The following is a 12,465-nucleotide window of genomic DNA, read 5'->3' as shown; positions in this document are numbered from 1 at the left end:
TATCTGTGATCATTTCATTTACAATAACTGCTTTGGGTGAGAGTGATCTAATGTTTAGGAGCCCAAGCTTTAAAAATTGTTTTTGTTTATTTATTTTGCATTTTTCCGGTTTAATCACGATCAGATTTTTACTAGTCAAGTCAAGTCAAGTCAAGTTTATTTGTACAGCGCTTTTTTATGAGATGCATTATTTGAATGCTTGGCCAAAGAGGTGTGTCTTTAATCTAGATTTAAACCGAGAGAGTGTGTCTGAACCCAGACTAGAGCCTGCATTAAATGTATATTTTGACCTCACTATTTGGGGAACAGACACAGTCTTTAATGATAGAAGTACTTGCATTGTCCAATCTATAAAGTGGGTAGAACAAAAGCCATCATAGCAGTTATTTGAGAATTGGCTTACTAGTCATATGAAGCGTAGCGTCCTGGAGATGTTGTCCGACAGGAGTTCTGCACTGACTCCTGGGATGCAGGCCATTAGCACGAAAAAGCCTAAGCCTAGAAAAGATTCCAATTATTAACAAAGAGCAGTAACCATTCATTTAGAGCGAAAAGTCTACTGAACCTTTCATCTCCTCGTCGATACGTGGGAAGAGGTCCTGACACGATGATCCTCGTTGCGGGTGATGTGCTGCATACCGTCTCGATCAGGCTTTTGAAGTTCCTCTTCAGAGTCTCTGTCTGCTGCAGCTTGATGTCATTCATGCCCGTGTGCAGCACGACCGCTCTGGTGCTCTCGTCACCCTTCAGGTTTGCGGGTATCTGGACGTGATGCCATCATGCAAACATAAATGTCACAAAACTGACATTTCCAATAAAATCCAACCCAACCATTCAATTGTAAATCATTATTATAAGCTTACCATTTTAGTCTTTTAATTACTATATATACTATATGCTTTAAATATACTTGGACAATAATTGATTAATTGATTTTTGTTCATTTTAAACCAAAAAACTCTATAGCAGCATGAAAGCAACTAATATCCAGATAACTTTCCATTAACTGGGTACCAAATAGAGCCTAAAACTAGGGCTGAATGATAAATCGCATGCGATAGTCATGCGCATCTTGTTAGTAATCCAGTTCTGCAATCAGTATTAAATCTCCATCAGATGGAGCAGCTTTTACTACACAGAGGTGTAGTTCACTGACAAGCTATGCTAAAAATTGCAGACGATATCATCGATATTATGAAATCGCACTGCGATAAAAAGGTTGTTTGCATAGCTTCTCAGTGAATTACGGCTCTGTGTAGTAAATGCTGCTCCTTCTGAAAGCACGTGAAAATACCACATTTAATAACATGTTTTTACTCCAAACTCACTTCATAATGTCAGTCAAGTGTTTAAAAAAAAAATCTTTCTGTGAGATGTTGTGGCTTCTTACACAGAATAAGGCACACAACATATTTCATAGTATTCTATTAAAGGCATTGCATTATTATATAATTTATTATAAGGAAAATTATAATAAGAAGAACTCAAATAAACCATATATTGTTATAGTAGTTTGTTTATTAGTCACGTTGAATCAATGAAAGCAGTTAAATCTTCTGTTTATTCAGCTGCAGCAATAGGGATTTCCTGAATTTCTTCTGCATGGCGTATTTGGAATTTGTGCACGAGAGCGCTCTCTGGCTTTCGGATAGAGATTTACTACTGATCACAGAACTGTGTTTCACTGACAAGATACGCGCATGAATATCGCAGCTTTTGCCCTAATATCAATTGCGATTTATCGGGATTTATTGTGCAGCCCTACCTACAACTCTGTTTCTATTCAGTACGGTTCACTCGGATAGCGTTAGTTGCTAACGCTATGGGGAAACTGTTTTGTCTCAGTGAATTACGGCTCTGTGTAGTAAATGCTGCTCCATCTGAAAGCATGTGAAAATACCACATTTAATAACATGTTTTTACTCCAAACTCACTTCATAATGTCAGTCAAGTGTTTAAAAAAAAAATCTTTCTGTGAGATGTTGTGGCTTCTTACACAGAATAAGGCACACAACATATTTCATAGTATTCTATTAAAGGCATTGCATTATTATATAATTTATTATAAGGAAAATTATAATAAGAAGAACTCAAATAAACCATATATTGTTATAGTAGTTTGTTTATTAGTCACGTTGAATCAATGAAAGCAGTTAAATCTTCTGTTTATTCAGCTGCAGCAATAGGGATTTCCTGAATTTCTTCTGCATGGCGTATTTGGAATTTGTGCACGAGAGCGCTCTCTGGCTTTCGGATAGAGATTTACTACTGATCACAGAACTGTGTTTCACTGACAAGATACGCGCATGAATATCGCAGCTTTTGCCCTAATATCAATTGCGATTTATCGGGATTTATTGTGCAGCCCTACCTACAACTCTGTTTCTATTCAGTACGGTTCACTCGGATAGCGTTAGTTGCTAACGCTATGGGGAAACTGTTTTGTCTGAATACTTAAGCCTGATTTGTTCATATCTGTGCACCTGCACAGACAAATGGCATTTCAGCTCAGCCAAAAAAAAAGCCTATATAAAAAAAGCCTACATATGTGGGCTTCCATACCGCATAGTTCTAGGAACTAGCCAGCAGGGTTCCTACAGAACTAATTTTCTCACTGGGCCATTTTTACTGGTTGCATTCGCAAAAGTAGGAACTCTGAAGCAGCCGATAGCGGCGTCTTTATGCGCTGCATTTACAAACGTCAACAACCAGCGGATGTACGACGCTGTGATCGGAGCTCTGTTTGTAGTGTGTCATGGTTTTTGTGATAACTGAGGTGGAATGTAAACGCATTATTTATGTGATTGAAAGAGCAAAAAGTAGGGGTGGGAATCACCAGAGGCCTCACGATACTTGTGTCACGATACAATATTATTGCGATTTTAAATATATTGCGATATTCTGCGATATATTGCAATTTATTACCTTTTTCCAACTTCAAATTATGTCCCCAAAGGAAAACTGACAACATCTGTTTTAACTAAAAAGAAACATTTCTCAGTTTGTTTAGCTCACTTCAGTTTTATTGTTGCAGTGCAAAATGGGATTGTCAAGCAGACAAACTGACCAACACTTTCATGAAAACCTGTCATAAATGTTGTATGCACCTGGCAAACTCAACTATTTGTATTACAGTCTAGTCTAGTCCACCTTAATTAAATGTAAACAGGTATGCACTGCTGTGCTACTACAGGTATTTTGAACAGTGCAACTTGAAATTGAACTAAAAAGTTGTGCAGACCCTTCAGCAATTGGGGCATTTGAAAGTAAATTACTGTTAAATTTAAATTAAATTAAATAAAACATGTAGTCTTACATCTAGGGATGCCATTTATATTAAACTGCACACTTTGTAAATAACATATCTGCACACTAATAAACATATCTGTACATTTATCTAAACAAATCATTTTTTCCTATACTTCTATTTCTGTACATAGTACATTATTACATTTTTCTAATTTTTCTTTTTTTATTGTATTAGTGTTATATTACATCCCTACTGTGTTATTCCTATGTATGTCTGCACTATCATGTATGTCTGCACTATGTTTGTACTTTCTTCTACACTGGAAGCTCCTGTCGTCAAGTCAAATTCCTTGTGTGTGTAAACATACTTGGTAATAAAGCTCTTCTGATTCTGATACTGCATATAAATTCTGTCAGCGCGTTATTTGAGCAGACTTTGCTTTTCCGATGAGCATGAGCGGTACACGAGCGGAATGCACATTCATAGATCGGAATTTTGAGCGGAGCGTCAAACCGCGCAGTGACGAGGAGAGTGAAATATGTGCGATTGTAAAGAAATTGATTTTATTATTCTACCAAATAGTATAATAAAAGATCGATACTTGGCGTCCATGTATCGATACAGTATTGCCGCGGAAAATATCGCGATACTTTGCTGTATCAATTTTTTTTCCCCCACCCCTAGCAAAAAGTGGGGTTTATGAGATGAAATCTCCTATGACTTGCAGCGTTACATTGAAGCTGAGAAAAGAACACAGTGCTGCAGATGACAGGTTAATGTTGTTATCACTGTTTTTCATATTTGTGGAGTAATTCTCTTTACCTGGCTTTTTAAAAATTCTGGATGCCGGTGATTGGCCAAACGCACGCTTTCGTCACTGATAGTTCCTATAGTGCTTGGTTAGACCCTATTCTGAAGTAGGAGCTAATTTAGTTCCCCCAAACGAGTTCCTAGAACTAAAATTGCTCCTAGTACCTGTGGTGAGAACATGCTGAGAAGCGGATACTTCTGCCATTAGTTCTAGGAACTATGAAAAGGTTCCTTTGGTGGGAAAGCCCCTTAAGTCACGCTGAAATCCCATATCATCAATTTTTCTCCTTCAGTGCAAAGATCATCTCCTCACTGATGCTGAAGAAAATGAAAAAAGGAAGCTTTTCTGCTCACTGTGGAAAAGCTTCAGCAGTGGATTAATGGTGCTAACAGCACTGCAGCTGAGGCTAAAATAGCATATTTCAATCTAAAAATTGTTGTTTGCACAAGTGTGGCACTTGCAGGGCTTTCCTGCATCCATCATATGAAGACTATCATGTCGCTTGCATGAGACGTGCTCATCAAGGTGGATCGCTCATTGCAAGAGCATGCTTCTCTCCTCACTGCTTTCACAGCCCAGTTTTTGTAAGGAAAAGCACTCCGCCCCTTGTGCTCTACCGTTCTCTTACTCTCAGGAGTCTAAGATGAAGAAACAGTGGAGTCACTGGGCTGAATGAATGGGACTGAGTGACCTCACACTGGACCATATACCGTGTGCATCTCTTTCTCTACAGCTAGGGGATTCCCTAGTGCTTTTCTCCCACGAAAACAAATGCCCTTGAATGTGGCGATTAATTTTGTCTCTTTGAAGGTTCCAAAAAGGACTTTTCTAATAAACACTAATGTTATTGACAGTTTCTATGCAGAGGAATAGTGTGTCCACCGTGGAGGACTCTACCCCCTAACCTAAGGCCCCCCCCACCCATTTTTTGCATTTTATTTGATAGGACAGTGAGTAGGGTTTGTGAGTAGTGAGAAGGACAGATTTGACAGGAAGTGAGTAAGAGATCGAGAAAGAGAGGGGGATGGGATTGGGAAAGGTCTGTAAGCCAGGATTCAAACTCCAGATGCCTGAAGCGCTACTGTGCCAAATGTCGGGTGTGCTGCCCATGATGCTGTTGGCATCGAAACATTTGTCTGAATTTAACAGAGCTCAAGGACGCCAATAAGTTGGTCCTCCTCGACTCCCCTGTCTCTCCGTCGGGACTATTGGTTCTGCTTTGGATGGTTTTGCTGAATGTTTCACAGCTAGAAATCATCGCAAGTGGAGCACCAATTCCTTCATTAATGGCTAGTTCTTTTGCTGCCTCAAGTCATCCCAAGCTGTCATTTATTCAGCAGCACTCCAGGCCAGCATCTGCTCAGCCCCAGCCTAACACTTCATGGTGGCTTAGAAGTCATCACAAGCGATGTGTCATTACTCTCCAAGTGAGTCAATTCTTCTGATGCTTCCAGTCACCCCAAAATGTCTTGACTCAGCAATGCCCTACACCATTGTCAGTGCCTGCACCAAGCCAGAGGCGGAACCTGAAGTTAAACGAGGCTTCTGCACAGCTAAATGCTATCCCTTCCCAAAATACCAGGGGCTCTACCCTAAGCTAGAGCTGGACCATGAGCAGCCCCAGCAGCTTTGACGCTCCAAGACTGAGGAGGTTAAATTCTGTCAAGGCTGGACTACCCTCAAACCCCGTCGCTTCGGGGCATGGTTTACACTTTGGTCTTGGACAACGATGCCAACATCCTCCGAGTCCAAACCTGCTAGCAAAGTTTGCTGTGAGTTGAGCTTTTATGGTCACTACACTTGAAGCAAATCTTCTTGCGAATCCTCCCAGGGGATTGGTTTTATTGGTGGACCTGAAAGAGACGTAATTTTATATTCAAATAGCCCCCAACACAGATCATTCTTGAGATTCACGTTTGAGAGCGTGGCTTACCGATATACAGTCTTTCAGTCTGTTCCATCCTAGAGTTTGTCCATGGTACTGAGCTAGTCAAAATGACCAACCTTCGGTCTCTCTTGCTGATGACTGCCCTCCTCCTGGCTTTGGGTTTGGTCCAGCTGACAGTAAAGTTTACGGCTGAGAATAAGCTATGTGCCTAAGGTGCTTTCAACCCATTTCAGAGCACAAGTTTTAACTCTCTCTGCTCTTCCTCCCTTCCTTAGTAACTAACACAATGCTCATTCCCGTTATGTCAGGAAACCAGTGTTACATTAGTAACCAGTATAGTTTTCTTTTACTTGTTCTTTTTTTCAACATATGAAAGGTAGTTTGAGAAACATTCATACTGATTGCAAACATCACAAGGTCTGAAAAAATATTATCTGAACAGTTTCATTTTTACATTTATCTATATCTGGTTCACAATTTTTGCAACCATATTTTGAAAATTTGAAAATTTTTAGTAATAGTTCTCACTGCAAAACCTGTGCCTGTAATGTTTTTAAAACAATAATTGGAAATAAGTGTAATGCATCAAAATGTTTACTTTCAACAGCTTTCTCAAGTTTTGCATCTCCTTTTCCTTTCACATTTTTTTTTCTTTTAAGATTTTCTGAAAACTTTTTTTCACTAAAGTTTTTTACTTTAATTTTAGACCTGATAGAACAGAACAAGGAGATTGAAGAGGGGGAGAACCATTATGTCAAAACTGAAGAGATATCCTGGAAATCCTCATTGAAAAGAAGAGGCAAAATATGGCCTCAGTGTGAAAAGAGTCCCTCATGCAAGCAAAATCCTGATATTCACGTACAATTTCATCTTGAAGGGAAGTTGTACGCATGTGATCAGTGTGAAAAGACTTTCACAATAAAAGGAAACCTTACAAAACACATGAATATCCACACTGGAGAGAAGCCATACACATGTGGTCAGTGTGGAAAGAGCTTCAGACTAAAGGTAATCCTTAAAAAACACATGAATATCCACGCTGGGAAGAAGCCGTACACATGCGGTCAATGTGGGAAGAGCTTCAGACTAAAAGCTACTCTTAACACACACCTAAAAACCCACACTGGAGAGAAGCCGTACACATGTGATCAGTGTGGGAAGAGTTTCTCACAAAAAGAATACCGTGATGCACACCTAAAAACCCACACTGGAGAGAAGCCGTACACATGTGATCAGTGTGGGAAGAGTTTCTCACAAAAAGAATACCGTGATGCACACCTAAAAACCCACACTGGAGAGAAGCCGTACACATGTGATCAGTGTGGGAAGAGTTTCAGAAAATATGGTGGTTTTAAAAAACATCTGCTTACTCATTCTAGAGAAAGACTAGAAAACTGTGACCAAAGCAGTAGAAAATTTTTTAGGGCACATTTCCTGAAGGACCACCTGAAAGTTCATACAAAGGAGAAGCCTTACATATGTTATTTATGTGGAAAGAGTTTTAGTCAGATGGTTGCATTAAAGATACATCAGAAAAGACACAGCGGAGTGAAGGATCATGCTTGCTCTGAGTGTGGGAAGACTTTTTTTACGTATGGTGCACTGAAAGTGCACAAGACAGTTCACACAACAGAAACACCTTACAAGTGTTCACACTGTGACAAGAGCTTCAAACGGTCAACATATCTGCAAATACATGAGAGGATCCACACTGGAGAGAAGCCGTATACATGTGATCAATGTGGGAAGAGTTTTAGACTAAAAGAAATGTTTAATCAACACATGAATATCCACACTGTAGAGAAGCTACACACATGTGATCACTGTGGGAAGAATTTTGGACAAAAAGGAAACCTTAACAAACATATGAAAATCCACACTGGAGAGAAGCTACATACATGTGATCAGTGTGGGAAGGGTTTCGTAAAAAAAGATAACCTTAAAGAACACATGAAAGTCCACACTGGAGAGAGGCCACACACATGTGATCAGTGTGGCAGGAGTTTCACACAAAAAGGAAGCCTTTTCAAACACATGAAAAGCCACACTGGGGAGAAGCCACACACTTGTGATCAGTGTGGGAAGAGTTTCACATTAAAAGAAACCCTTAATGATCACATGAGGATCCACACTACAGAAACACCTTACAAGTGTTCACTCTGTGACAAGAGATTCAAACGGTCAAAATATATGAAAATACATGAGAGGATCCACAATGGAAAGAAGCCGTATACATGTGATCAGTGTGGGAAGAGTTTTGCACAAAAAGGAAACCTTAACAAACACATAAAAATCCACACTGGTGAAAAGCTGCAGACATGTGATCAGTGTGGGAAGAGTTTCACAAAATCAAGTGTTTTTAAAGTTCATCTGCGTACTCATTCTAGAAAAAGACAATATGACTGTGACCAGTGTGGTAAACATTTTTTTACGACAGGTGCCCTGAAGAAGCACCTGAAAGTTCATACAAAGGAAAACCCTCATTTGTGTTCTTTGTGTGGAAAGAGTTTTAGTGAGCTGGCTGCTTTAAATTATCACCAGAAAAGACACAGAGATATGAAGGATCATATTTGCTCTGAGTGTGGGAAGGCTTTTTTTACTGATAGTGAAGTGAAACAGCACCAGACAGTTCACACTACAGAAACACCTTACAAGTGTTCACACTGTGACAAGAAATTCAAACATTCAACACATCTACAAATACATGAGAAGATCCACACTGGAGAGAAGCCGTATCACTGCCATTCATGTGGGAAGAGATTCACTCAATTATATTCTTTAATCTGTCATAAATTACATGTCTGCATGTCTGAAATTACAGTAAGTAGTTCAAGTTCTGATCCTGTACTTCCAGGTGTGATGGTTAATATTGATTAATCAGAGATTATTAGAATGATTAATCAACTAACCTTTGAATATTTCACAGATTGATCAGTCGCTTTTATTGATTATTCAACTTTTGGAGTTTGTTAAAATGTTGAGTTATATCCATTCTAACTAATAAATAAAACAAGGAAATCACTTCGGTTTTTGAAAATGTCTTTTTAATAAACTGAGTAAATTGAATTATTGTCCTCTTTAGGTATTCTGTAATACTCAGAAGTCATCAATACACCAACTTTGCTTAGAACTGAAACACAAAAACAAAAGTGCATTTCACAACACATAGGAGGCTAAAATATTAATCTACAAACAAATCATTATTTACATCCCTTTGTGAGTGCTGTGGTCAGCAATCTTGAGAACACTGAGGCTTGCGGGCTTGAGAGCATAGGCTGAGGATCCTCCACACTGGATACTAGTCTTGTCCACGTTGAGACGGATCCAGTGGTAGCCATGATGGCTGGAGTCCGTGGACCAAGCTCTGTGGGGGAAAGTTTAGGGGTGGTTCCTCCTCTACCTGTCCTACTGTGACAGGAGATCTACACAGCTGTAGGGCTAAGTCCACATATTGAGCCATGGTCCACCTGCTATCACCCCCTGGCATCAGTGTCATTGTCCTGTCCGCCCCAAAAACAGTCCAGTAAAATGACGTCTGCCAATTGCGAGATATGAGAATATGCAAAAAAATATATATACATTTTTTTTGTATCTTATACATATTTTTCAATAGGGTGGTCATCTTGAAAAATTGAACAGAGTGCTCAGACAGAGCCAATTACCCCCTGCTAAGATCCATTGTGGGTCAGTCGTTCTGTAAGAAGGATTGGAGAAAGAAGGCTGAGGTGAGGATCTAAATGCAGGGGCACTTTAAAGGGGTCATCGGATGCCCCTTTTCCAGAATATGATTCTTTAGGGTCTTAATGAAAAGTCTGTAACATAGTTTGGTTAAAATTTCTCAATGGTAGTGTAAAAAACACCTTTTTTTACCCTGACAAAATTTTGTAGCATTTTCCTTTAAATGCAAATGAGCTCTGCTGACCCCGCCCCTCTCTTCCGAGCCGCTCTCTGAGGGACTGTTTACTTTAGCCACATTCATCGTGAAACTTGCTAATTAGAACATTATTAGGAAAGGCGATTTGCAAAGATTCATTATTTGCAAAGATTAAAAAACCTTACACTCACTTCTTATAGGTGAAGCTGGATCAGGAATGGTTCGCACGAACATAGATGCATTTAGGTAGATTGGGGGCGCATTCCCTTCAGAAAAAAGAAAAAAAAACGTAATCCACTGCGTCTTCAGCGGCTCAGATGTCGGGAGCCGTTTTTGTAGCATTTTCCTTTAAATGTTAATGAGCTCTGCTGACCCCGCCCCTCTCTTCCGAGCTGCTCTCAGAGAGACTGTTTGCTTTAGCCGCATTCATCGTCACCTCAATCAATTAGCACATTATTAGGAAAGGCGATTTGCAAAGATTCATTAAAAAACCTTATACTCACTTTTTCTGGAGGTGAAGCTGAATCACGAATGATTCGCACGAACATTAACTCATTTAGGTAGATTGGGGGCGCATTCCTTTCAAAAACAAACGTACTTCACAGCGTCTTCAGCAGCTCAGATGTCGGGAGTAAATGACTACTGCTATGTTCAGTTCATTATTACATTCAACAACAAAACACCTCAGTCGCTTAGGAGACATTCTTGTGTACATCTTCTCCGGTGGTGAAACAATGGCGGACTGATGACAGCTCACTCAGGGAGGGTCTAAGGTAAGACACCAGTCCAGTCTGTGCTGAAACGCTACTGTCAATCAAACAATCATGGAAGGGGCCTGTCTGTGTGACGTCAACACTTCTAAGACTAACAGTGTTGAGCTATATAACAATGGTTAGTTTTGTAATCAGACCGTTGCTCACCTGTCTAATAAAATGCATAGTATATGAAAGCGTCTTTGGTGTTTCTATGGTTTCTACAAAGTAAAACTGGAAATCGAGGGCAACATGAGAATGGCGTCTTTGAAGGTGATGCAGTGACAAAGGATGGGGCACTAGTTACAATTGCTTATTTCTCTGGATTTAAACATTCATGGAAACATTTGGGATATAATGTAAGTACACAAGTCAACTAAATATATAACATTGTTCTAGTGGTTTTAGGAAAATTGATTGACTAATACGTAATCTGCGTAAAATTAATTTGCAAGTAATATTTTTGCTGAGATCACTGCTGGCTACTACATATATTTACATTATGATGTAAATTTGCATGTAATGCCTTTTTGTTGCTTGTTTTGCAATCACATCTTTTGTTATGTTGATGTAATAAACTGAGATGATGCACATCAAAGTTTTATTGAAGATTTGAAAGAAGCCGTCTGCTCTCTATAGCTCTCTCTGTACTTCGATGTCACACACCGATCGGTCTAGTGGAGAGGCCATGCTCAGTGACTCCATTTCGTCATCGAGTCATGATTTTAGCCCTGCCTAAAGAATCCTGAACACGAAAAAGGGTGAAAAACTGTTTAACGGTCTAACTTCACAATTAAGTACATAGATCATAGTACTACATAGTCGTTGCAATATGTTTCAGCAATGCCCTTCTAACATTTATAATGTGTTTCGAAACAATTCTCAGAATTGACTTTACACAGACTTTGTGTTCACATTAATGAACAGGTTAATTAAAGGGGTCATATGATGCTTTTTTTAAAGATCATTATTTTAAAAGATTGAAGTTGAGCTAATTCACTACATAACCCTTTCTTGCTTTCATTTTAGACCTGATGGAAGAGAGTGAGGAGAGTGAAGAACTGAGTGAGGCAGAGGAGAAACAGCATCATGTCAAAACTAGTAAGAAATCTTTGAGTTGCTCACAGACTAAAAGTAATTTATTGAAAAGAAAAGCCAAAAAGTCTTTCACCTGCCATCAATGTTGGAAGAGTTACACAGTAAAAGGAAGCCTGAAAGTACACATGAGAATCCACACTGGAAAGAATCTGCACACATGTGATCAATGCGGGAAGAGTTTTCCGATAAAAGCCAACCTTAAGGATCACATGAGAATCCACACTGGAGAGAAGCCGTACTCATGTGATCAATGCGGGAAAAGTTTCCCATACATACAGAGTCTTAATATTCACATGAGAGGTCACAGTGGAGAGAAGCCGTACACATGTGATCAATGTGGGAAGAGTTTCATACATAAAGGATCTCTCAAGGAACACATGACAATCCACACTGGAGTGAAACCACACACGTGTGATCAATGTGGGATGAGTTTCAGACAAAAAGGATCTCTTAGTGAACACATGACAATCCATACTGGAGTGAAGCCGTTCGCATGTGATCAGTGTGGAAAGAGTTTCAGAAAGTCTTGCACTTTTAAAATACACCTGCGTCGTCATTCTGGAGAAAGACCATTTACCTGTGATCAGTGCGGTAAACATTTTTTTAGGTCAGATGCGCTGAAGGACCACCTGAAAGTTCATACAAAGGAGAAGCCTTACATGTGTTCTTTGTGTGGAAATAGTTTTAGTCAGTCGGGTACTTTAAAATTACATCAGAAAAGACACAACAGTGTGAAGGATCATATGTGCTTTGATTGTGGGAAGACTTTTGTTAGAGATGCTGAACTGAAAC

At 39.4% G+C, this 12,465-nt stretch overlaps 1 protein-coding gene across 1 annotated transcript in view; it reads left to right on the top strand.

The window, feature by feature from the left end:
- The window catches only part of LOC107690765 (gastrula zinc finger protein XlCGF8.2DB-like), a gene marked incomplete at its 3' end in the record, with an annotated part of 29,042 nt that extends 17,366 nt beyond the window's left edge, over positions 1–11,676 (top strand). Inside the window, exons 3-5 of the mRNA XM_016489184.1 lie at positions 6,656–7,277; positions 7,950–8,128; positions 11,605–11,676. Of these exons, the coding sequence (XP_016344670.1) occupies positions 6,656–7,277; positions 7,950–8,128; positions 11,605–11,676 (873 nt within the window). The remainder of the gene's footprint in view (positions 1–6,655; positions 7,278–7,949; positions 8,129–11,604) is intronic.
- Between the last annotated feature and the right edge of the window lie 789 nt (positions 11,677–12,465).

Source organism: Sinocyclocheilus anshuiensis, unplaced genomic scaffold (assembly GCF_001515605.1).
Source record: "Sinocyclocheilus anshuiensis isolate Anshui unplaced genomic scaffold, SAMN03320099.WGS_v1.1 scaffold4004, whole genome shotgun sequence".
Taxonomy (NCBI): Eukaryota; Metazoa; Chordata; class Actinopteri; order Cypriniformes; family Cyprinidae; genus Sinocyclocheilus; species Sinocyclocheilus anshuiensis.
Note: the sequence above shows the minus strand (reverse complement) of the source record. Positions and strands in the feature narration are given on the sequence as shown.